This window comes from Ceratotherium simum, chromosome 9 (genome assembly GCF_057802395.1).
Source record: "Ceratotherium simum simum isolate JZ-2026a chromosome 9, ASM5780239v1, whole genome shotgun sequence".
NCBI lineage: Eukaryota > Metazoa > Chordata > Mammalia > Perissodactyla > Rhinocerotidae > Ceratotherium > Ceratotherium simum.
Window position 1 is genome coordinate 55,196,157 of NC_141908.1, and position 26,410 is coordinate 55,222,566.

At 44.9% G+C, this 26,410-nt stretch overlaps 1 protein-coding gene and 1 long non-coding RNA gene across 2 annotated transcripts; one reads left to right on the plus strand and one right to left on the minus strand.

The window, feature by feature from the left end:
- Window positions 1-607: 607 nt before the first annotated feature.
- On the minus strand, window positions 608-11,377 carry LOC147916310 (uncharacterized). Its single transcript, XR_015553224.1, has 3 exons — window positions 11,242-11,377; window positions 1,758-1,955; window positions 608-1,239 (listed from the first exon to the last, which is right to left on the minus strand). It is a non-coding gene; the product is annotated as an uncharacterized LOC147916310 (long non-coding RNA).
- Window positions 11,378-11,741: 364 nt separating this feature from the next.
- On the plus strand, window positions 11,742-13,702 carry HOXD1 (homeobox D1). The gene is made up of 2 exons (XM_004426658.3): window positions 11,742-12,441; window positions 12,810-13,702. The coding sequence occupies exons 1-2, from the start codon at window positions 11,796-11,798 to the stop codon at window positions 13,142-13,144; spliced, it is 981 nt and encodes a 326-aa protein (XP_004426715.1). The 5' UTR covers window positions 11,742-11,795; the 3' UTR covers window positions 13,145-13,702.
- The last annotated feature ends 12,708 nt before the right edge of the window (window positions 13,703-26,410 follow it).

Consider the following 26,410-nt stretch of genomic DNA (forward strand, 5'->3'; position numbering starts at 1 on the left):
GCTGGGCTGGCGCCGGGAGGTGGGAAAGGGCCGGGCCTCGCTCAGCCAGTGGTCTCTGAAAGGTTCACCCTCGTTTGCCTAAGCAGAGGAAAAGGCTCTCTGGCTCAGCCCTTGGCCAGCTCTGCTTTTTTTCCCCACAGAGACTGCTTTGGGGGAGACGGGAATCAGCGAGCTTGTGGGGGATCCTCCTGAAGCCTGAAGAAAGGGGTCAGGGCCGCAAGCCCAGGCCCATGGATGGGAGGTGGCAGTCGTTTGGGAGCCCCTGGTTGTTCTGTCCAGGCAAACAGATCTGAATTAACGGAAGGTAGAGGTGAGGCAGTGGCAACGGTCCGCTGCAAAATGGAACGTGGGGGTGGGGAAAGAGATTTAGGCAGAGGGAGTGCTTGCCCTGGCTACCAGGAGAAACTCAGGACCCAGCCTGGAGTGGAGTGAGAAGACCCAACTGAGCTAGCCAGGGGGATGGGGAAGTTGCAGAGGAAAGGCCTGAAGACTAGTCCCGGCCCCTGGAAAGGCGGTAAGAAAGGGCGATTAAGTACATATTCTGCCTCCTGGCTTTCAGACCTTAGCCTCATCCAGGGACGTGACAGAGAAAAATCCACCTGTGATGGAATTATTAAGTTAACCATCCATTTGTACCATTTCTTTGTACAGGCTTTCAAATGAGAGAGAGGGAGAGAATATAGAGTGAGTACTTCCCTTTGGTGCAGCCCCCAGCCCAGTCCCTAACAGACACACATCAACCAAATTGGTTTCCCAGGCCCCAGAGGCTGCTAACCTTGCTGAATAGGATTTTTTGAATTTCTATCTGTAAGGAGTATTAAAAGATAGTGATTACCTACATTAGCTACTTGTCTCTTCTCCCTCCCCCATTCCATACCAGGCAACTGACCCTTGAGTGAAGTGCATCTTCTCAGCCAGCAGGCTTGGGAGCCTAGGCTCTCCATCTGTTGAGGTTTTTCATTAGGGAGGGTGAAGAGGATGTGTGTGGGTGTACGTCTGAATAACAAAGAAGGAACCCAACATCCTAATAAAAGTGTTTCTCTGCTTGACCTGGGGGAGCCAGAAGCTTGTTTACACCTTCAGTACTCAAAGGACAGTCATAGGCGTGTTTTCACTTTATCCTGAGAATTAGTTAAAACTCCCTCCTGAAGTCAAGAATTGGTTAATCCCAGTTACAGATCCAGGAATGTCCTCTTCATCTGGGAGTTCCTGGCTTTACTCTGGTCCTTCTTTCAGAAACTGTAAGAAAAGAATAGAATGAACAGAAGTTTGTATTAAATAAAAACAGAGGCAGAAGGCTCTAGTCGCCATGGGCCTATAGCCTGATCACTTCAGGGCACTGCAACTTCCCAGAGAGGATATAGCTAGGGCATGGGTGAACAGACCTATCCCTAGACACGTTGGGCACAGGGAGCTGAGACTGCCAGCCATGCCCTCACCACCTCTGAGGACTGGCTCACTTAGATCTCTCTTGCAAAGGCCTGAATAGAGAGAAAAAAGATTGGGTAGATGAATCCTCTGCACTGACTGCATTGGTAGCGCTGGTGGTGGACAGGATCACCACAGAGGAAAAAACCTTAGTTTTCATTGTTCCCTTGTCTTCTACTCCAGCCACAAATGCCCTCATTTTGGGGGCCCAAAGTTGGTGCCAAATGGATTTATATACCTGACCTAAAACCCATGCCTAAACACTTCCCTCAGGTCTCATACCCACCTTGGCAAGTTGGAAAAGTAGAAAGACAATCCAAAGGACTCACTTCGAGGCCAGGTCCAGCCGGAAGAGCCCAGGGAGATGGATGTCCAATCATTTGCAGTAGAAGAAGCAGGTGAAGGGTCCCCAGGAGATCCACAAGGTGGGAGATACTTGATAAGTCCTCTTGTCCTAGATCTTGTAGCAAAATATCTTGACTGGTTCCTATAGCTAGTCTGCATCATTTTTTCTGGAAGAATAATATCTGGAAAATCATGAAAATAGGGTTTTACCATTCGTAAGAGCCCAAGGAGGAGATAATTTAAATCAGGATTGGTGGAGAACCTTCATACAGATGAAGTGTCATTGCTGGCGAAGCAGGCCTCAAGTCAGGCTAAGAGGACCTGTTGGGGCAGGGCCTTTCTGAAGGAGAAGCTGGGGAGAAGGCCTTTTGATGGCTCTGTTGTTCAAAGGCTGCCCTACAAATACCACATCCCTCCCCACCTCCTCAGCAAGGGCGAAGCTCGAAACTGGGTCGGGTGAGCTGAGCTCCAGGCAGTGGCAGAGCTGGCACCAACCTCCCTCACCCCCGTCTGCCGCCCCTTGGGGCAGCAACGACGCCGTCCCTGCCGCAGGCAGAGAACACACAAAGGAAGCCTCCACCCGTCCTCGGACCTGGGGACGCTCTGGGGAGGCGGCTAGCGCGGACCCGGAGTCTGAGCGCCTCCCTCCCAGCGGGGAACAATAGCCGCCGCCTCCCCTCGGCGGTCGGGCGGTCGCGCGGCACAAAGGCCGGCGGGGCCCGCGCCACCATGTGACGCGCTCGCTCGGCGCTCTCCGGGCCAGCGGCGGGCGCAGTCGGCGGGGCGCGGGAGCGGCCGGGCTGCAGCGGGGGGACCCGGGACCAGGGAACGGTGGGGGGAGGGTGGTGCTCCCGAATCCACCTGGAGCACTTTCGGAAAGACAAACGGTGAGTTAATCACGCAGCCGGCTGGCGGCCGCGTCCCCCCTCCGGCGAGGCGGCCTGGGGCGGGGGCCGGGGTGAAGGAGTCTTCTGTGTGTGTGTCTAGGGCGCGGAGCGCGCGAGGTTTGTCCTATTAAGAGTTCATCAATCACCCGGTGTGCACTTTTCGCTCGACAGCGGTTCCTCCTACTTCAGAGCAAGGCTGGGCCAGCTGGAATCCGAGCAGAAACCGCGAGCGGAGGCGGCGCAGGCGCGCAGGGTGAGCGCTCCCGGAGGGCGCGACCCGCCGCCCCACGCTCCGCCGCGCCAGGCCCCAGGGACGCGCCGCCGGTCCCCACCGTACGCGGGGCCAGCACTGCCGCCCGCTGGCCGCGCCCTCGGACCACGGAGGGTGCCCAGCGCCCTCCCAACACGCGGGGCCCTCACTCCCGCCCCTGACCCACAGTGATTCCGCATGACCCCGACCCCCCTTTCCCACCTCCTGCTTGCCCAAGTGACACCCATAAACGCTGCTCTCTAACCCAGAAAGGGTCAAATCCATCTCTGAAGACGGGGCAAGAAGAATTTCAGTAGGTCAGAAGGTTCTTGCAGACTGAGTTTGAAAAAGATGTCCCGAGGGACTAAAATTCAGAGGAGAGAGTCTGAACTAGTTTAGTTCCCTTATTTACCTGCAGGAGTATTTGTGTGGGAGGAAGCAGGAAAAGACCTCTGTTGAACTTGGAACTAAACCTGAATGCCATTTAAAATAACAATAAAAATAGACTTAAAACACCAACCACAATGATATGCCTCTCCTCTCTTGTGATGTGGAGGAAGGAGTTGAGTATTTTTACTTCAGCTCTTTCGGCTTCATTTTAGAAACACCATAAAGGGAGAGACTGCAAGGGTGGGGGGCGTCATTTGCATTAGAGCTGTTTACAGCAGGAGGGTGTGGGTGAGTGGGTGGTGAAGCATTCTTATACTTGGAGTGGCACATGTGTCCTCTTTGTAAATTCTAAGAAAGTTCTGGACTACCTCCTCTTTTAGCTTTTTTCTGAGTGACATCAGCTGAGTAGTTTCTGGTTAGCTAAATGTGCTGCCTCAGCCCATAGGAAAGAGCCCTGAAGGACAGAAAGTCTCAGCTTTCTCCCCCATCTCTTTAGTCCTCTTCTCTCTCATAATCTTTTTGAGTGGAAATTAACTTGTTTTGGAGAAATAGTCTACTATCATTTTGCTTCAGATAGATATAAACTTGAAGCATTAAGTCTTGCACAGTGTCCTGATCTCACTGAGCAATTAAAATACTGGTCCTGTTCTCCTTGGTTCAGAGTCTGTCCCTTTCTCCTTGCCTTTCACCAGCACCAGCACTGAACAGCTTCTATGTGCACTGTGCTGGGCTCTGGGATACAAAAATGAGTCACTAACGGTGTGAGCCCTTCCATCTACTGGGGGATAAAAAGAATCCTAAAACTGTGACAGATGCTATAACAGGGGTGTGGCTGAAATGATCCTGGAATGCAGGGAAGGAGACACTAACAGTATTGTACTGTCAAAAAAGGCTTCTCAGCAGAGCTGAATTTGGGTTCCCAAAGCATAGGAGTTTTTTAGGCCTAGGAAGGAGGGACATACCAAGTGGAGAGAGCCACACATGCAAAAGCAGGGAGGGAAGAAAGAGCAAGGTCTGGACCTGGAACAAGGAGAGCAGTTAGGAGTGGGGCATCTGGCTGGAAAGAGAGGCTGTATAAGGTCCAAGGCAAGCGATCTGGCCTTAATCTACAGGCAACGGGGAGCCACTGAAGGTTTTAAACTCGGATATGAGATCATTATTTGGAAAGCTAACTCTTGGGGGTACCGTGTCTGATCGGAGAAAGGAGAGATAGGAGGCAAGAAGAACAAAAAATGAAATAATCCAGCCTAGAGAGGCACGCAGGTAACAAGGATGAAGAGGAGAGTCATGTAGGAGGACAAATTCACAGACTTGGTGGTCAACTGGGTGAGTGAAAGAGCAGTTGTGGATGTTAATACCCAGGTTTCTATTGTAAGGACTTGAGTAAATAGGCCATTCACCAAAATGAGTAAAGGAGGGGGAAGAGAAGACTTTGCAGGGGAAACCAATGAGTTCAGTTTTAGGTCTACATTGTGTTTTCTGCTTTGCTAACTGATACATTGTATGACCCTAAGTAATTCACTTAATCTTTCTGGCCTTCAGTTTCATCATCAATGAAATGGTCAATAAAGATATCTACCTCATAAGTTTATCATCCGAGCAGTGTGTGTGGATGTTAGGTATTATCTTAACCAGGTCCAAGTGAGTGTCCTATAGAAAGGTAAAATCTAGGGAAAACATCCTCTTACCCACACCATGCTGATCAATACTTACATCCTGGGTCGCTACTGAGAAATAAGTCTCAGGGAAATTAAAAACAACACCATACTGCTTCCTAGATATTGAATCCAAGCTAAAGTTTAGGACTAGGTCAGATCAGATTGCTAATCAGAGCCCCTCTGCTTCCGGAGAGTACTCTCCAGAGGACTCATGCAGAAATGTGGTCTTGGTATCAGACCACTAAAGAAGAGGCCTCTTAGGATATGTTAGAAAGCTTCTGTGCTTTTCTATATCATGTGTCTTTCAGCAAATGCTCAAAGCTACCCACTCCCTTTGAACCTCCTTAAGCTTCCTTGTGGCACAGTGCAGTATAGGAAAGAATGCTGAACATCTGACCCTGTCCATTTACATTGTGTGTGACTACAGCAAGTTATCTTTTCTGTGTCAGTATTACCATTTGTAAAATGGAATTATGAAGGGATCAAATAAGATAAGGAAGAATGACATTTTTGGAGATGCTAGAAGGGTAAGTTCAAGGTATTATTTTTCACTTACCAGATTGGCAAAAATATAAAACTTTAATATCCCACTGATTTGGCAAGGTTGTGAGGAAACAGGAATTCTCATATGTTGCTGGTAGCAGTGTAAACTGATTCACTTCTAAGGAGAGCAATTTGGCAATATGCATCAAAATTGCGAGTGCATGTACTTTCGACTAAGTAATTTCACATCTAGGAATTTTTCAATAGGTAAAAACTTGAACATGTGTTTGTAGTATCAAAAGATTGAAAATAAGCTAAATGCTCATTAGTAAGGGACTGTCTAAATAAATTGTGGTAGATGTATACAGTAGAACAGCATGAAGTTGTAAAAATAAACCAAGAAGTTCTGTCTGCATTTATATGAAATGATCTTCAAGATACAATAGGGGGAAAAGCATGGTACAAAACAGTCTATCTAATATGCTATCACTTGTGTAAAAAAATGTGGGGAGACACACACACACATATATAATTGTATAGGTATAAAGTATCTCTGGAAAGATATACAAGAAACTCACAAAGTTGGTGCCTATGTGAAGGGGAACTAGGTGGCTGGGGACGAGGGTGGGAGAAAGATCTTCACTGCATATCCTTATGTACCCTTTGAATCTCGAACTATGAAAATTTAAATTTACTACCTATTTAAAAAATAAAGGAGCAAAAAAATAAATGAGCAGTACAAATGTAACTGACCTGGGTGTACCTGTGTGTGTTTACACATGTCCGTATTTGTACTTGCTCTATCCAGCTACATTAATCTAGCCACACCTCTTGTTTTGTCCCCCCAGGGCCCTGATGCTGATGAAGCTCGGCAAGAATTGAGGGGATCCTTTACCCTTGCTTGATGGAGGGGGTGGGAACCCAGGTCCACCTTTGTCCTCTCTTGCAGGAGTAGCTCCAGGTGGGGCCTCAGAAGTCTGGAGCACGAATTTGGCACACAAATCCCAAAGGGGCACAGGAGGCCTCCCAGTCAAACACTGTGTGTTCTCCCAACGAGGGTGCCTCCTTGAACAATGCTCTGCTCACTCAGCGTTGAGGCCGCCATGGTGCAGAGGAGGGGCTGCCCTACTCCTCTCTTGTGGCAGACTGTGGAAAGGCAGCAGACTGCTGAGAGTCAAGAGACCCAAGTTGCTTCTCTCATTTTTTGCAGGCTGGCTTTGCCTTTTAACCTCTGAGTGAAGTGACTTCCTCTCTAAAGTGAGGGCTTTGATGTCACTTATCTCTAAGTGGCCTTTTAGCATTGACATCTTATGCTTTGTAAGGTCAGTCTTTAGCCAGAGGAAGAGTTACCGCTTAGATGAAGGGATATTTTGCCCCTTCTGGATGCCTGGGGCTCAAATGCTCATTCCAGACAATGTGGGAGGGATGGAAGGAAATGAGAGTTGGCTCCTCCCTCTTGAGACCCCCATTTCTACTCCTTCCTTCTTCCCATTGCCTCAGAACCACTCTAAATTTTCTCTAGAGACTGGGAAAGACAAATCCTTTTCCCTTTCTCCCCCACTGGCATCCTCAAAGCTGAGTTAGGGAAGTGGCAAGGAGCAGAAGTGAGCCAGGTCTCTGCAAAGCACTATTGTGTCAGCAAAACTTGGGAAACTCCTACCAACTACCTAAGGATATTTTCTGGAACTTCAGCCCAACTACACTTAAGTTTGACCTTGACATTGACCTCTCTGCCCCTACCACCCACCAGGCTTCTGGACACTTTTCAGGTATACTCATGCTCCAGCTAGCCATGAGCTCCCATTATGCTGGTCAAGGGCACCTCCCACAGAATCATCCCTCTCTCCCCACATTGGCCCCCCACCCCAAGCTCCTAAAGCAAAAATTCCATAAGTGTGGCTCCAAGAAAGCTTGCTTTAGAATCACCCAAGAGGCTTATTAAAAATAAAGACTCCTCAGGGCCAGCCCGGTGGCATAGTGGTTAAGTTCACAGGCTCTGCTTCAGCGGCCCGGGGTTCACAGGTTCGGATCCCAGGTGTGGACCTAGGCACCACTTGTCAAGCCATGCTGTGGCAGCGGCCCATATAAAGTAGAGGAAGATGGGCATGGATGTTAGCCCAGGGCTAATCTTCCTCACATACACACAAAATTAAAGATTCCTGAGTCAGACCTATTGGATTAAAATCTCTGGGGGTAGGCTGAGGAACCTGTAATTTTAAACAAGCTTCTATGGTGATTCCTACCCACATGAAGTGGTTTTGGGAGCCAATAATCTAAGGATATCCTTTAGCCAATGTTAGTCATGGTGAAGACACACCATTCTGTCCATTTTTATTTCTATCCAATAAACATTTATTAAATGGCTACTGTGTGCCGGGCATGGACTTGACCCATGAGCCTTTCATTCATAAAGCTCTCAGGGAAAGACACAGCACTCTAAACTGTTTTCCTCAGGAAGGGTCACGTTATCAGACTTCCACCAGGTTTAGAATTCCTGTCCTTAGGATCCCTTTCATCCCCACCTCCACCCTGGGATGACTGAAGGATGCTGCCCAGAACTGCAAATCTTGCTTAAGAGAAGACTCCTCCCTTCTTTTTACCCCAACAAGCAAGAGCCTTTCTATCCTTTGGGGCTGTGGAGCCAAGAGTTTGCATGTGCTCAAGTATCTCCAAGGGGTAACACGGTGGGGCTTGTGGACAGGGGTTGCAAGAGGCTTCTTGGGAACAACTGTAAACAGACAGAAGACCAGACCGCTACCCTCTATCACTTCTGTCTTCAGAAAAGAAACTTGTTGTTGTTCAAATGGGAGAGAAAGGTAGTGATGGGGGTGGGTAGGGGGTGGTTGCTGTGGTGAGCAGGATGGGAGAGATTTCAAAGCATTCCTACATCAAACACAACCTGGCAATCAGGCCCCTCTGCTGTCACCTCCAGCTGAGAATTCACAGCATGGGGACCCAGCTGGGCAAGTGACCCTGGGGAATTCATGACTTGAACAAGCAATAAAATTAGTAAGATACTTCTCCCATACCCTGTAAACATCTAGGAGACAAACTTTAAAGTTACTCATAATATCCTATATTCACATCTTTCTACCACACTTCCCCCAATATCTTCCACTCTCTCCTTAGAAAATTATAGATCCAGATTCTTCTGGAATAGATTTAGCTAAGTATAGCTATGGTATAGCTAAGACTTGCACCAGAAATGAATCCCTTGTTCCTTTGGTTTGAGAATATCTTTTTTCCCAGCCTAGAACTCCCCTAGCAAAAGGTTCTTACACAGTAGGTCCTTGGCAAATGTTTGTTGAATCTGAGTCTGAGATGACCAGAGTCCTGATTTCCAACCTGAGCAAGTCAAGAACCAGCCCAGGAGTGGAGATGGCAACTCTGAGCCCCAAGGTGTAGGATATGCCCAAGACTGGGAGATTAAGAGGAATAGAGAGAAGGATGCACAGAATGTAGCTCTCTATGCAATTATCAGGGAATTACTATTGGATCTGAACAAACGTTAAACACCCCATTCATCTAGTCTCACGCACAGCTGTGAAAGCAAAACACAACGTTTAAAAAATCTCATTCTCTTTTAGGACATATTCCCTCACCAAAAGATCAACCTCCAAAATTTTGCTTCAGGGAAATAGTGTGGACAGCTCATGGGTGCATCAAAGTCAATGTTTAATTGTGACAGGAAGGACCCAACCTTTGCCCCAAATGCTTAACAGCAAAAACCTGGTCCTTGTCGCAATGAAGGTTGCCAAGGCACCTGGGCTGCCTGCCTGGTTTTCCTGAAACCTTAGAGACAAGGCTCTTAATTTGATAGGTTTTGCTCAGATTTGCCAGACATTCAGGCTGGGTTTTCTGTCCTACATCCTGGGTTGCAGGCAGCTGGACATCTTCTCCAGAGAAGTTTACAAGGCCATTCTTCTGGACCTTCTGGGTCCTTTGGGCCTAGGAGTTATGATCAGATGAGTACCTTCTGAGAGCGAGGCTTACAGTTTTGAAATAGGAGTGTGAGAGCTGGGACATTACGCTGGTAAAAATTGGCTATTACAGTCTAGCCAGGGATGGATGAGGGGGCATTGTGAACTCAGCAGCATCGAACTTGCTGATACTTTTGCGTTAAGGGCACAGAGAGAGGACAGTGAAGAGATGCTTCTACCTTTGAAGCCTGAACTAGGTCTGAACAACTCTATCATCTCCTGACCAGGGTGCTAGAGAAGAGCCTTTACCTTTCTCTTTTCAAAAAATGATCTAGGACCTTTGTAATCTGATTGGCTACAGAAGAAAACTGAAGTAGCAACATCAAGTTTGAAGGGCTATTTTTTTTAATTTTATTTATTTATTTTTTCCCCCAAAGCCCCAGTAGATAGTTGTATGTCGTAGTTGCACAGCCTTCTAGCTGCTGTATATGGGACGCGGCCTCAGCATGGCCGGAGAAGCGGTGCGTCGGGGTGCACCCGGGATCCAAACCCGGGCCGCCAGCAGCGGAGGGCGTGAACTTAACCGCGAAGCCAGGGGGCCAGCCCTTGAAGGGCTATTTTAGCACAGGATTCTACTTCCCAATCAAATCCAAGAATTTCAGCAGAGCAGGAACCCCCAACCCCTTTAGCTTTGTGTCTACCCTCTAGGTGTCTACCCTCTACCTGCTGCCCTCCCCATCTTGGCTCAGCTTCAGCCTCACCAGCACTAACACTTTTGGTGTTGCTTTGTTTATCCACAAGTTCACATCCCTGTAAGGAACCAGCTCCCTGGACTGTGATGGCTCCTATTTTCCAGACTTTCTCAGAGTGGAATTTTAGGCAAGGGCTCAATCGCTCTTTCATGACAAGTGGATCAGTAAAACAATAACAAAACCTCGGTCACCATAACTCAGAGGCTGTAACAGATCAAGTTCTCAAGGGCACTTGAACAAGCCAAGAGGACTCTTGACTCACACAGAGTTTTAGGAAACCACCCTCTTTCACTACTGCTGTGTGTAAATAACACTTATTTATTTAATTTGTTATTTTCCAACAGCCACAGAGTGGGAAACATTAAAAGAAATGTTCAAGGAAGTTGGAAAGTTTGTCAATGTAAAGCTTGTCTCTGTAACTCCTCTACTCTTCATTTCCTGTGCCAGTTGCACTTTTATTTCCCGGCTCTCTACACTCAGTAAACAAAACCATATTATCAAGGGAAAGACGTGAGCCCATTAACGTTGTGAGCCCTCAGATTTCACTGCAAGAGACGACGCAGCACTTATCTGATGGAACAGAAGCTTTAATTGCTTCGAGGTACAAGCCCGTCCAAACCTCTGAGATCTGACCCGTCCCTGGGAAGCCTTTGCGCTCTCGAGCCAAGCGAGTTGGCGAAAGCGTGCGCAGCACCGGTGCGTGTGCCAGCCTCCCAGAGAGGAGCACCACGAGCGAGCGCTCCACCACAAGGGCAGATGCTTTATTTTGACAACCTAGTCAGAGGCGGAAATCGGCTAAACTTCCCCACTAGGCAAAAACTTTATCTTCTGTCCAAATCAAAACCTGGCACCCCAACACTCGCCCTTATCATGCCGCCACAAATGGAAGGAGTGGAAGATGAAGGGAATGCTGCGAAGTAACGTGAATATCTAGTCTAAAAGTGAAGATTTTGTGCCTCACCAGGAACACAGCACCTACAGCATAAAATTGAGTCCCATGGATCGGCGGGAGGGGGAAAAGAGGGAAATTCAAACATCTACTCCAGGTTTAGGAAAGGGATAACACCAGTGCCAAGGAAACCGAAAGCACATAGAACTCCGAGAGAAAGGGAAGAGGAATAACTTTACCTTCCCTGGAGAAGGGCTAGGAGCAGTCCCCACGGGCCGAGCTCCACGCTCCCTTGTAACCTCTTCCACACCGCGGCGCGCACAATCCGCTCTCGAGGGACTAGCCACCCACGGTCCAGAAGAACTAGCTCTCGCCCTCTCCATCCTCTCGCCCTCCCCCGAGCGGCCAGTCCCGCCTTTCTCCCCCCCGCCTCATCCCATACCTGCCCAGGGAGCAGGCATCCTGCGCTCTCGCCCCGCCCTTCCCCAGGCGGCCCCTGGGCGGTGCCGGCTCTCCCCCGGGCCTGGGGGCGCTGGGCGGCGGCCTCCCGCAGGTTTGGCAAAGTTGGCGGCGGGGCGGGCGCGTGGAGCTGCGCGCCAGTCTGGACCCGGGCCGTGCGGGGAAGGCGCCCATTGGCCGGCCTGCGCCACGTGGTCACCCCCGCCACTATATTAGGCCACTATTTACCGCCGGCTTGCTTGCCATGGCTCGGTAAGGGCAGCGCGGGTACAGAGGCGCGGCGGTCCCCGGCCCCGCACCCCGGCCCGCGCACTCAGGTGGGTGGGCCGGAACCATGAGCTCCTACCTGGAGTACGTGTCGGGCGCCGGCGGCGGGGGCGGCGGCGACGTGCTGAGCTTGGCGCCCAAGTTCTGCCGCGCCGACGCCCTGCCCGTGGCCCTGCAGCCCGCCTTCCCCCTGGGCAGCGGCGACAGCGCCTTCGTCAGCTGCCTGCCTCTGGCTGCGGCGCGCCCCGCGCCTTCGCCCCCTGCCACCCCCGCGCCGCCGCCCGCGCCGCCCTCGGCCGCGCCCCCGTACGCGCCGTGCAGCCTGGAGGGGGCCTACGAGCAGGGCGCCGCACCTGCCGCGGCGCGGGGCGCGGATTACAGCTTCCTGGGGCCGGGGCCCGCCTACGACTTCCCGGGCGCGCTGGGGCGGCCCGCCGACGACGGCGGGGCGCACGTCCACTACGCCACCTCGGCCGTCTTCTCGGGTGGCGGCTCCTTCCTCCTCAGCGCTCAGGTGGATTACGCGGCCTTCGGCGAGCCCGGCCCCTTCCCGGCGTGTCTCAAAGAGCCAGGCGACGGCCACTCTGGGGCCTTCCAGACCGCGTCCCCGGCCCCTGGCGCCTACCCCAAGTGCGCCTCCCCGGCCTCCGGCCTCCCTGCCGCCTTCAGCACGTTCGAGTGGATGAAAGTGAAGAGGAACGCCCCTAGAAAAAGTGAGTACTTGGGACTTGGACCGACGCAGCTGGGGTTGGAGACGGAGCCTCCTCCGCGGCGTTGCGCTGGGAGCGCATCACAGCTGTCCCTCTAGACAGCGATTTGGGTTTTATGGAGGAAACGCGTTCCTTATCAAAGTGGGCGAATTCCATGGAGCGTGCCCCGAGGACACGCTCTGAAAATGTGCCAGGCATTGAGATAATTGCAAGAAGGAGCTCTCCGTGGAGCGTTTCTACTGGCACAAGTGTGTTTACAGAGACCCAGGAGGGCTGCGCTGTGACTTTGTTTCTAACTGTAGCCCCGTTGCTCGCCCGCGTTCTGTCCCCGCGTCCTCTGGCCCCGTTGACCCCCTGTCTTTACGTTGCAGGCAAACTCGCCGAGTATGGAGCCGCCAGCCCCTCCAGCGCGATCCGCACCAATTTCAGCACCAAGCAACTAACAGAACTGGAGAAGGAGTTTCATTTCAATAAGTACTTAACTCGAGCCCGACGCATCGAGATAGCCAACTCCTTGCAGCTGAATGACACCCAAGTCAAAATCTGGTTCCAAAACCGCAGGATGAAACAGAAGAAAAGGGAACGAGAAGGGCTTCTGCCCTCAGCCACCCCTGTGGCTTCCCTCCAACTTCCCCTCTCAGGAAGGAGTCCCACCAAGTCTGGCAAGAACCCAGGGAGCCCTTCTCAGGCCCAAGAGCCTTCATGAGGTTTAGTCTTTGGGCTGAGGAACCTTGGTCTGCAGAAGTCATGGGTCACTCCATCCCTATCTAGACTTAGTTTGGGATGGAGGTGGGTGTGGGCAGAGATTAATCGAGACGTTTCACTTGAGAGAGAAGTATCTTAGTCGGCTTCTGAGTGCCAGGCTGTGAGTGTACAGATATTAATTTGAGGTCTCTTAAGCCACGTGTTTGTGTATTAGTTGTGCCTTAGGGAAAAGGCACCCAGCCCAGCTGCTATGTTGCGTAACTTAGTCATATGCAATTTTGGGTGCAGAGTGGCAGAGCATTAATTGCTGAGCTCTGCCAACCACCTGATGTGCTCAGAAGAGCATCTGCCCGAAGTTTTTCTGGTTTTAATTTAAAGGACGGGGCCGGCCCCGTGGCTTAGCGGTGAAGTGCGCGTGCTCCGCTGCTGGCGGCCCGGGTTCGGATCCCCGCGGCGCACCGAGGCATCGCTTCTCCGGCCATGCTGAGGCCTCGTCCCACGTACAGCAACTAGAAGGACGTGCAACTACAACGTACAACTATCTACTGGGGCTTTGGGGGGGGGGAAGAAAAGGAGGAGGATTGGCAATAGATGTTAGCTCAGAGCTGGTCTTCCTCAGCAAAAAGAGGAGGATTAGCATGGATGTTAGCTCAGGGCTGATCTTCCTCACTAAAAAATAAAAAATGCTTTTTTTTTAAAAAAATAAATAAACGGCGAGGCTACACGTATTCAGCTTCTTGAGATGACCACAGCCTGTTAGGGTATCCTTGATGTAGCTAAGCTGCTTCCATGATCTTCTTCACATTTGCACTTGTAGTTGTTTTTTTCCTTTAAAAACCAGTTTCTACCTCTTCATGTGCCTGAGTGAAGATACAATCGCTGTTTAGTCAGTAGCTGAACAAATCCACAGGGTGGGTAAAAATTAGAACCTGAACTACAACTTGACACTAGTTACTCAAACTTGAATGTAAATATATACAGTATGTATATTTTTTAAAAGATTTGCTTGCAATGAACTTATATATGACATTTAATGTCAGAGCACGTAAAGGGTTTGAACTTTGTAATAAAAACTACAGAATCTGCTACTCTGTTTTTCTTCATACTCCTTTCATTTTGATTATCTTTCTTTAAAGCTGATTCAGTTTAGGGCCGGCCCTGTGGCTTGGTGGTTAAGTGCAAGCGCTGCGATGCTGGTGGCCCGGGTTCGGATCCCGGGTGTGCATCGAGGCACCACTTCTCCGTCCATCCTGAGGCCGAGTCCCACATACAGCAACTAGAAGGATGTGCAGCTATGACATACAACTATCTACTGGGGCTTTGGGGGGAAAAAATAAAATAAATAAAATCTTTAAAAAAAAAAAAAACCTGATTCAGTTTCTTCTATTTGGAATTTCTGGATTCTGCTGTGGTGATCTGTTTAGGTTGATAACTTTAAAAAATAGCACTTCTTACAGGTTGTGTACACAAATGGCAAGTTAGGGACAGTTGTGTGAGCAGGTTAAGGGAGAGAAAAAAACTACTCTGCCAAATATCCAAGTAACTAAGGAAGCACTCTTTGCCTTTAGTACCTGAGTTTTATGGTGTATGTGTAGACTGCACATTGACTCAAAGGTTAGGTATCCACCGTGGGAATGATGTATAGCCAAGGAGATCCTGCAGAGAGATCTTGTTCTTTTGTCTCCTGCTCTCACAAAGGAAGAAGAAAGGTGACCTGAAGACTTGGTTAGTTGTTTAGTAGGTTAGTGTTCTCTGAGAAAGGTGGCTGCACAACAAAAAGCTCTCAGTAGTGGAATTCCCATTTCTAAAGTCAAGAATTACAAAGAAAGTGGGGAGAGTAGTCAGAGCTTTCTGCTTCCTGTAACCCAGACGGAACATCTGGCCTTATAATAGAGCATAGGGGTGCCTTTCTGTTTTTAAAAATGAAATATTTTCATATGAATTCTTTGCAGGAAGCACAAGCACAAAATTTGAAAGTTGGCAAGAGGGTAGGTGGTAAAAAACATTTCCACCCAGCCCCCCAGTTCCCAACCCTGAAGGTACTCATGGTTGGCCAGGCTTTTATGTAAACTTTCAGAAATAGTACTTGAAAAAATGCAATGTTAATACACAAAATCAAGTGGATACTTGGGACAATTATCAGGGCAGGTCATTTTCCTCACTTTATAAATAGCTATAGCTGTATCTTTACGTTCTCTGTATAGTTCAACTGAAAGGCTTCAAGTCCCAAATAGTCCAGGTAGGAACATCGGCTCTCCTTTTAGCTAGATTTCTAGATTGTGGTGTAGTGCTTCAAATCCAATAATTTAGAAGTTTAACAATCATGGGGGATTACTTTCCCTATAAAACAGTACTGTGATTAGTTGTTTTCGAAGATTGAAATTACACTTAAACTCCTGTCCTTGGCACCCACATTTTAATGGAGTTGAAGAAATAAAATTTTCAGCTCTAACAAACTCAGCTGATTAAGGGGAAAAGATATCACTTGAAAAGCGGGTCTGTAAATATTATTCTGTTTCACCATCTGCCCTTCACTAGCTTGATGGTAATCAGACCTTGTTTGAAACAACAGCCCCTGCTCTGAGCTCTGTCGCTATTTGAAAAGACTTGTTAAAGGAGTGGCAATCCGCTTGCTTACAGCCACTTCCGGGCTTCTCCTGCAGCGGTCTTTGACAAAATGACGTTTCCTTTTTGATAAGCATTTAAATGTACACCTAAACAAAAAATACCAACACGCTTGGTCATGTCCTTAATCTACCGCCCTTTTCTCTGAGAAAATAAAGCTTTTCCTTTTGAAACTACTCCTAGCACTTAGCTCTGATGGATGTCCTCCGTGATGAATGTGGCTATTTTGACATACGTATAATGCTGTTCTTATGAATCAGGCCAATATTGGCTATTTTTTGACCAACCCCAGGGATCTTTAAAAGCTTTCTTAATGCAGATCGCTATACAGCTATATTCTGTATTAGGGAGAGTCCTGGCTGGAGATCCAGACGAATGAGGTGACCTCTGGAGGTCCCCTCCAGCAGTGAAAATGCTACAGAAACCATTCAGTGACTTGTGCATGTTTTATTTTAGGCCTATCATCGGAAGAAAGAGAGTCCAGTTCTAAGAAAGCAAATGCAGTCCCTAGGATTACAGTGACATTGTGTTTATACAGGAAAAGTGAATTTTAGACATTATTAAATACTTTTCATCAGTAGGGGTACCTATCCCATGTGGAGCATTTATAGAACATCCCGCTTCCCATTATTCAGAGCTTTGTGTTATTTTGAGTCAGAACTTCCATGAAGTATAATGATTACTATGCAAACCGTGAAACCGCTAAAACAATCCCATTTCTATTTTGTAAGATTTCAAACTAAAGATGCTAATTTACCCTCCAGTGATCTGTCAAAGGAATGAATACACAGTGGATAGTTCTGGCTGTTGTATAATTAGCTATTCAATGTTCTTTTGTCTTCACAGAATGGCCATGTGTCTATTTTTCTGGATTCAAGATAGTTGGGAATGAGGAAGGAGAAATAAAGCATTTAATAACATATAAAATTTCCATTACTTGAGTATTAGCAAATGAAGGACTTGCTAATGTAAAAACCTAAAGAAATGTCACCTAGCTCCTTAAAAGATTAATTGTATGTGATTTATTCCACCTTAATCTCATATATGATGAGGCCCAAGACCAGGAGAGGTTATGTCCGATTATCAGGTCATCAGAAAAGAGGGGTAGGCTCAAGAGAGTTTCAGTAGCTCTGAAGTTCTTAATTATTTCTTAGGGCCGAACAAATGCTCTATATTTGCTGAATATTGAATTTGAAAACCTCAGGACGAAATCAGGTTCAGAGAGATGTTTAGTCTGACCACAGACCTCTCAACAAGAAAAATGCCCATTGTGAAAACTTTATTTGTGGTTTTACAGTGAAAACATACTGGACATATCTCACAAATAATGATAAATCTCCATCTAAATAGAAATCAAGATTTTCAGGGTTTCTACTTGTATACCGTATTTCCAGGGCGTGAACAGGCAACAAATATACAAAATAGTTCTTCTTAACGTTTCACTTATAACTGCTTCTGAAGTTATACTTGTTATGCAGAAATATAATTTCAATAGAAACTGTTTAACTAAATTCAATAATGAACCAAGGGGAAAGAAATTCTAAATATTGGAATGAAAGGATGGTCTATTACTTAAACTGTAAAGATTTAAACATTATTTCATCTACTTTTAAAAGTCTTACTGATATAATTTAATAAATATAAAGGACGGCCAAAGAGTGGTCATTTGGACTTGTTGTAGTAGCTAATAAAGCAGGTCACTGACACTTTTTGAGGCGTTTCTAGAGGGCACTAGACTATTTAGCACATCCCATTCTTAGGGGTTCTGTAGAGCCTAAACTACAATTTGAGGGGAACTGTTTAAGGGAAAAAAAACCCCGAATCATAAATACAAAATTACTAGAGCATCTCCCGGGACCTGGAAGTGTCCAAGTTGGTGAAGTTTAAGTTTCTTTGGGTTCATGGTAAGTCCATTTCTGCCCCTTCCTGAAACCATTCCTCCATTCCCACTACCCAGCCGTTGACTGCAAGATGATAGCAATGACTGCTTCTCTCCAACATCTTCGAGCCAGAATCACTGTTGGCTCCTCTTCAAGTGCATCAAATAGTAGATAATGTGGATAAGGGCAGGTTGGGGCTCTGTTCTACTCTCTGAGCATCTCAATCCCACTCTGCTCTTCTGGGCTACTGGCTAGCTGAATTACTTCACTGCCTTGGAATGGGAGCTCTGTCACATCCTGGAGGTCCTTTTCTGTTGTGTTTCCTTCTCAATGATACAAACAGAAGAGAAATATAGAGCTGGACATGACACAGCTACACTGCCGGCTTCTAAGCATGTCCCAAAAGGATGGAATTACTGAGGCCGAGGTAAAGGACTGTGAAAAACAGAACATTATTCTTAAGGGAGGAGATCTGGATTTTAGTACCAGTTGTGTTTTCTAATTAAAAGGGAAAATGACTTCCCTGGTCTCAGTTTCTTCTGTAAAACAAAGGGGGTTGGTGTGGATGATCATTAAGTTTCCTTATCACCTTAGTATCCTTCCACAACCCTTTACTCTGCTGGTTATTCTGAAAAGTTTATTTAACGATAATGTAGCTCTGTAAGATTTGCATCAACAAGAGGCTGTTATTGAACTAATATCTGAGGCCTTCAACATTTAATCTCTTGAGCTTTAGAATGTGTTTGTGTGTGTGTGTGTGTGTGTGAACTAGGTAATGTTTCTCATTGGTCTTGATGAACAAAAAAGCTAACAATGGTGATAGCCCCCCTGCCCCCGTCCGAAGGTACCACTGCTCTTTGAACAGATAAATGAGAGTCTAATAAGAAACTTTTCAAATGAGTGTCAGCGCTTCACGTTCAGATTCTCAATCTCTTTGTCTTTAATTCTATACTTCAAAGTTGACACCTTTCAGATGAGAGAAATAATTTTGAATTTCTCTTCCTTTAAGATATGTGGGATTCCAAAGTAAATGCTCTGTTCTGTTGAAGAAAAGAGATATGGTTAACCAACTGGCTCCTGCTTTCCATTAGTCACCAAGCCCTGCCTATTTTTCCTTCAAAATGTCTTCTGCCTTTTTTCCTTCTCCATTGGGTCAGGCTTTATCATCTCTCATTTAGTTATGCAATGGATGCCTTACTGGTCTCCTTGCCTCCAGTATCCTTCCTAGCCAATCCAGTCTAAAGCCCTGTCTCCCTCATGTTCTTCCACTTTAAATTCTCGGTAGCTCCTGGTTGCCAGTAGGAGAAACTCAAATGTCTTCAGCCTGAGATTCAGGTCCCTCAACATCTGTATCCATCCATGTTAATCCATGTTAATCTCTAAAATTAAGATTTTGTGCCTGACACAAAAACTTCACCCCAGTGATCTCTTCATTCTTTCCCCAAGGAAATTTATGCTTTTCTGCCTCTGAATCTTTTCTCATGCTGTTCCTCTCTCCCACCTTCTCTCTACCTATCCAAAGTCATCCTTTATGGCACAGCTCAAATCCTATCCCCTCTGTGATATCATTTTGCACCACCCAAATTTAAAGTGAACTCCTCTGAGCTTCTGTAGCTTTTAGTGTTTCTATTACTCACTCAGCACTTATAATCTCCTGCCATATTATGAGATCTCTCTCTTTCTCTTCCTCTTTCCCTCTCCCTCTTCCTCTCCCTCCCCGCCGCTGTCTCCGTCTTCCTCTTCTCGCATTTGTTCTCTCTCAGTGGGTATATATTTTATCTCTCATTGAGTACCTTATGCATAATAGTGGTCCTATACTATTTGCTGAATATTGAAGGTAGTTTTATTACCAAAGTGTACAGTGCTACTCATTAAGCATCTCTTCTACTGGGTTAAGAACATTATAATGACTTATTTGCTAAGTATTCTTTATAGTTCTTTATTTACAGTAGAACACAAGCTATTCTTGACCACACAATAAAATACAAATAGGAGACTAGGAAGTGAAGGAGGGAGAACTATAGACTTCCCTCCTTGTGCTTCAAGGTACATTCTTTTGATTGAAGATATTGTAAACCAACAAAGAGTGTGAATGTTATCTCAAACCATCTCTTTTATCCTTACCAAATATGATTTATGATGCACTTTGGTTGTTGTTTGAGGCTTTTAATATATTGCACTCATTATTTGCTACAGTCATCTGAGTACCTTCCGGGAACGGAACTGTTGGAGAAGGATTGTTGAAACCCAACAATGTCTTGTGTGGGGTTTCTCAAGAAAGGTCTGGAGACAATTAAATGCAGTTGTTACAAGAGTGCACTTTGGAGGCAGACAGGCTTGAGAGCAAATTCTGGGACAGATGACTCAATGTCACTCAGCTCTATATTCCTCCCTTAAAAATGGGAATAATAATGTCCTTACTTCATTGACTTGTGAGGATGAACAGAGATAATACATGCAGATTGCTTAGCACAATATCTGATGCTTCATAAACATTTGCTAATTATTAAGATAGGATAGATTATGAGAGTTGTAATAGGCAGCTAAGATGGAAAGACACAGGCTGAGGGAGAGAAATACTTATATATACAATAAATATCTATTGAGCTCCCAGGTGGCAGGCATAGATGGCACAACTAGAATTGTTGAGAAGAGAACAAGAATTGCAGGGAATCAGGTTGAAGAGAATAGGTAAAGGTCTAGGGTTATTGATAAAATTTAAAAAATATTGGTGGTACATAATAACAGAGGAAAACAAAATGGCAGTTAATGGATACTTGACCAGAGCAATGGCTGAGCACTCACTGCATGAAGTAAGAGCACAAGAACTTAGAAGAAGCCTGGGAGAAATAAAGGACATAAAGGAACAATAGACCATTAAACACTGCTTCCAGTTTACTGGATCATTCCAGGCAATGCAGAAAACTTAAATCCATCACACTGCTGCTCAATTTTTCCCTATCCAAAAGACATGTGAATTCACATGCATGGTATTTTGAGGGTCAGGTATCGTAAATTAGAATGCAGTGATGACTTACATGAGTTTTCTACATTCTTATACCTCCCCAGGATTGAATTTATCATTCTTGAAAATAGAGAGACTCCAGTTGCTGTGTTCTGTTGACATCAAAGTTAAATAAGATAGGATCAACCATATTCTTGACTCTGTTGCTGCAGAAAGGAGAAATTCCTCCCTCTACTTACTCCGGCAGTGGGGAACTGTGAATCTTCTCAACTGTGCATAAACCTGTAGCTATTTTCATGTGGCTTTATGAAAGCCTGATCTTAAACTGAAGGAAGAAAAAAAACTTGTGGCAAAAAGGACACTTTGAGGTCTAATTAATGGCTAAAGGATAGTCCTATGTAAATAGAAAGTATTTTGTTTTTCCTAAACGCCTATGACCTAATTGTCAAAATAGTGTTACTATTCAATTGCTTGTATGAGTGATTACTCTATCATATATAAATGTTTATATCTCGTTTTACATTTGAAACCTGAGCTACGTTTCAAATTCATGAAGTGTGTTGGCTTCACTATAGTGGGCAAGAAAAGAAATTTCTGGCGTATAAAAGAATCATAGAAAAGATAGATTCAATGTAAATAAATAAAATGAGCTCCAAAGGACAAATTAAAACTATGATGTTTCTTATTCAGACAAAGATAGCATACTATGTGTCCCTAAAAATCTTCAATCAACTTTAAAAGCAATTTAAGCTTTCTTGGGTTAACCTGTCAAGAAGTCCAATTTATTCCTCTGTTTTGACTGCAAATAAAAGGCCACATGCAACCAGAATAATCTATTTTTCTAGCAGCATATGGTTCCTTTGCAAACTTCAAAAACTGTGTTTTTGAAGTCAAAAAGCTGTGTTTGTATCTCTGAAGACACTTTGGAATTTGTCACACAGTGACGCTATCAAGAACTGTCCAAGTCCACTTTTATAGAAGGTTTGTGATTTTGTGATTTTTGGCTTGGCCTTTGATTTTGAAAATTTATATATTTTATAAGAAAATGTTCTAGGTTTCTTAACTGATCCCATAAAAACACAAACTATTCAAGTTACATATTTTATTATACCAATGAACTGAATGAATTTCATTCTGAATGATCAAAGATGAATAAAGGTATTGCTTTATACCTGTCCCTAACTCAATATACATCACAAAGACAAAGGCGAGCTAGCCCTAGGTTATTTGTAAATAAAAAAAAAATTTCATGGGGCTGGCCCTGGTGGTGTAGCGGGTTAAATTTGTGTGCTCCACTTTGGCGGCTGGGGTTCGCCAGCTTGTATCCCCAGTGCAGACCAATGCACCGCTTATCAAGCCGTGCTGTGGTGGGCGTCCCACATATAAAGTAGAGAAGGATGGGCACAGATGTTAGCCCAGGGCCAATCTTCCTCAGCAAAAAGAGGAGGATTGACAATGGATGCTAGCTTGGGGCTAATCTTCCTCACCACAAAGAAGTAAATTTCATATTTTCCAATTCTGCCTCCTTCCAATGTTAGTTATAAAACATAATTATCATTTTGAACTCAGCACAAATAGAGTTAGCTTAAAGCTTTCTCAATTAAGATTATGTAGTATAGGGACACTTTAATAAAATTCAAAAACACATCTGAGTTGCTAAAAAATGCAAACTGTAACATATTTTTCCTCCTTAATGTCAGAAGGCTCTTTTAGAGGCTACTCTCTTAGTGAAAAAGAAACAGGTATCAAAATATTAGTCATCTATTTCTTTCTTTTGTTAAATTTAATATTTTTATTTTTAAAATAACATGCATGGTATGTACCCAATTTTATAAAATTATTTTTGTGTACCAAACCATCTCTCCATGTGTTCATCTATCACTCCTCGTGTCTGTGTGTCCACATCGAGGGAGATGTTGAGAAAGATGTTCGCCTAATGTTAATGATGATTATTTCTACACAGTAGAATTTTGTTGATTTTTTCTTTGTAGTCCTTTTCTATGTTGCTTAAAAATTTTTAATAATGAATCATTAAATGTAGAGATATTAAAGTCATTACTTTAAAATATATAGAAAAGGGAAAAACGCATTTGGTAGCCACAGTCTTCGCATTTATTTTTGCCAGAGGAAGACCCCAAAGGAATTAGATAATGCATCTCATGTGCCGATTCCTGAATAATTAAATAAAAATGTCTGTAATATACATGGGTGTACGCATGAGTCAAATAAATGATAGATAAGGTCTATCATTCATTTCTTCAACAGGGAATTCAGCACTTGGGTGTCACATATGTTCAGTTTTCATCCTACCAGTTGGAAATAAGCTCTGAATTGTGCTGATAAGGGCAGAATTCATGATTAGCCAAAGAATAAGAAAAGAATACCTTTAGCTTAAGTAAAATGGAGAACCAAAAAATATGGCAAGCTATACTTCTGATTATCATATTTCCATGCTTACAAAGGAAAACTAAAGAAATGCTGCTTTTAGTGTTAAAAGCAAGTTTATAAAGACACAAGCAAACTTTTTATAAGAATGCATATTCTTAATAAACTTTTCATTTTTTTTGCTGGAAAACAACACCAAAATATTCTTTGATTTCTTTCTTTCCTGTGGTAGAAATTTCATAGTGGTCTGTGAGATAAACACACACCAAAAAGCAGGTCTAGTTAAGCCTCTAGGAGGCTAGTTAAGCCTCCTAATTGGATAACCACAACGAGGAAATGCTAGTTCTTTCACTGGGTTTCATTTCAAAGTTGGCTTATTTCATTAGCAGCTTGATACTTCTAGGTATGTGTGAGAGAACTTAAAAGAAATATGTATTTTTCTAACCGTATTAGATATCTTTATTTGGCCGAAATTATTAAAATTCCGTAGAGCATCTACCACGTGGCTGCTGTTGTTTGGGTTGTTTGGGCTCACCTAGTATCCACTCCTTCTTCTGCTAACAGCCCTTCACTTTTTCTGTGGGGAAAGGAACAGGTGGTTCTCAAGACTGGTGGTGATGCCAGCTCTGGGGTGTGTGTCTGGCTTGCCTTCAGGGGGTTGTTCTCAGCTGGCTATAAAGCCTCCTCCAAGCCTAGTTCTATGGCGGGCCTGGAGACAACTAAAGTTAATCATCTTTCCCCCCTGTTTAAACTAGCTTGAGTGGATGCACTGCTTGTCTCTCAGAACCCTGTGTGATGCACTGCCCTCAAGGAACTTATAAACTCAGTAGTTAAGGGAGATCACACAAGTCCAAAAATAATCTTAAGTGCTTTATGGGAGATTTACATGCTTAGGACTGTGTCTACACAGCACAAAACAAAGTGGTAGTCTGGCACGCAACCAGTTGCTTTAACAAATGTGGCAGCCCAAGAATATACAAGACTTCAAAGTCTATCGTAAGATCTCTGGAGAAGGGAATTCCACAACTTCCACTGGAAACTTGCTGTGAGTTGCTTCATAGACTTTGGCGATGGAGAAATGGAGTAGGATTTTTTCTTCCATCTCTTTTGGTTCCCAAGAACTTTCTCAGCTTAAAGGGGGAATTTTGGTCTAAATGACAACAGCGATCCCACTACCAATTGCTTCTTGCTTTGTTTCATAGTTTGATTAATTTTAATTCCTTCTGTTTCTAAACCCTTCTGTGCTCCACATTGCACTCTGTACACATCTTTATTATAGAACAATTGCTGTTTGTTGCAATGATCAGCATCTGTGTCTATCTCCTCCAGCGCTGGAGCTGTAATATATTCATCTTCCCAACTCTGCATTCTCTACTGTATCCATTTTTGCTATGTTTAGTGTTAAGCTGATTTTATATACCATAATTACTGGGGAGATTTTTTGCTTAAAGAATTGTCCATGTGCCCCACTCTGGTCCTGCTAGAAGGTGCTGCCTCCCGTGCTTGGATTAAAATGATAAAGTAAGAGGAGTTTGTCTCTAAATCTTCTTTTCCTGAGGCTCTTTCTGCCACTACTCTGTCTACCCATACATTCCAGGCAGGGGTGGATTAAGTCAGCTCTAAAGCACTGACTAGCAATGTTCTATCTTAACCTAGTTACACGAGTGGTCTCTTATGATTGTTTTTTTAAACTGTAAACAAAAGTTCAATGCACCTTTCTGCATGCATGTATGCTACATTTCACAATCAAAATAAGTGAAATATGCACATTAAAAACACATGTCCATCACTACATATACTGGGTTTCCCTCTGAATGAGAGATAAGACTGTTTTAACGTGTTTTCAACTTCTTCTAGAGACAAGAATGAGACACTGAGAGTGTTGAACACTGAGCTGTCATAGAAAGCAGGGTTGTAAGATGGATTAGATGGGAAGAGGCAGAAGTCAGCGAGGCCACTTAAGGATTCATTTCAATAGCCTTGATGAGAGATGATGAAGGCTTGAGGCAATGAAGAAGACAGAAAAACATAAAACAGACACTTTGGAGGAAAAAATAGGAAGGTGTTAGTGATTGATGCAAAAGAGGAGATAAGACCAGATACAGACCTTAGAGCTCTAGGAACAGAAATGATTTAAAAAATTTTTTTATCATGGTAAAATATACATAAATTAGAATTTACCATTTTACCCATTTTTAAATTCTAATTTAGTGCCATGAAGTACATTCATATTGTTGTGCAATCACCACTATCCATCGCCAGAACTTTTTCATCATCCCCAACTGAAACTCTGTACCAATTAAACACTAGCTCCCCATTACCCCCACCCCTCAGCCCCTGGCAACCTCCATTCTACTTTCTGTCTCTACAAATTTGCGTATTCTAGGTACCTCACATAAATGGAATCATACAGTATTTGTCCTTTTGGGTCTGGCTTATTTCAATTAGCATAATGTTTTCAAAACAAAGAAATGATTTTGCTGCACCTCACCTCCATTACAAGTCATTTAAGATAAAACTATATTTTTCAAAATGACACCAAATTATGTATACGCTTAAATTAAGGAAGCATATTTCTGGGTTTTCTGATTGCAAACTTCTGGATGCTTGAAGTTCAACTTTTCTCTCTTTTTATGTCTGGGATGTGAGTGGGGGTGTGTGTAGGGGAGACTCTCTGCTCATCTATTGGGTACCCCCCACTGCTCAGAAGGCCTTCCAACACCCAGAAATGCTGCATTTTCAGATCTTTCTCCAATTCCCCACACGTTCAAATGTATCTGCCCAGTCTCCTACTCCCTTTGGGTTCTGTTGTCTGCTGATAGGTTAAGGATGGTGACAACAGGTTGGTGGACATTTCCCAGATAACATATTTATATTTTAACTAGGGATTTTTTTTTTTTTTAATAGACCCTAATGAGTCCTAGAGACAATGTGGAACTGGAAACTTCAGGAGAGCCACAAGCTGATGGAGAAGGAGGTGAGACTCGTGTGGCCAGGCTAGGCTTGGGATTCTCCCAAACCTCATGTGCAGATGAGCCCCTCATATGACTGTCTGGCCACAGCACACCCAGCTGAAAGTGGGCGGTGCTTCCAGTGGCATGAGGCAGGGAGTGGAGGAGGAGCTTCTCGCAGCACAGAATACGCACTGTTTGGGCTGGAAAGAACCTTAGTGATTTCCCAGTCCAGTCCCAGAGCGTGGGCTTGGGCACAGAGGGCCCGGGTCCAAATGCTGGCTCCAGTACTTCATGTTTGACCTTGGGCAAGTTATTTGACGTCTTCTGTGCTTCAGTTTCCTTATGGGGAAATGAACAAAATGGTATCTACCTCATAAGATTGTTGTAAGGATTAAATAAAACAATATGTAAAAAGTATTTAAGGATGGTTTTTAGTATATAGTAAGTACTAAATTACA

Excerpts from the sequence above, each read along its gene's own strand:
- HOXD1 (XM_004426658.3), top strand. The coding sequence starts at position 11,796 with ATGAGCTCCTACCTGGAGTACGTGTCGGGCGCCGGCGGCGGGGGCGGC. Across the intron at positions 12,442-12,809 it reads GAGGAACGCCCCTAGAAAAA|GCAAACTCGCCGAGTATGGA; the intron begins GTGAGTACTTGG and ends TTTACGTTGCAG.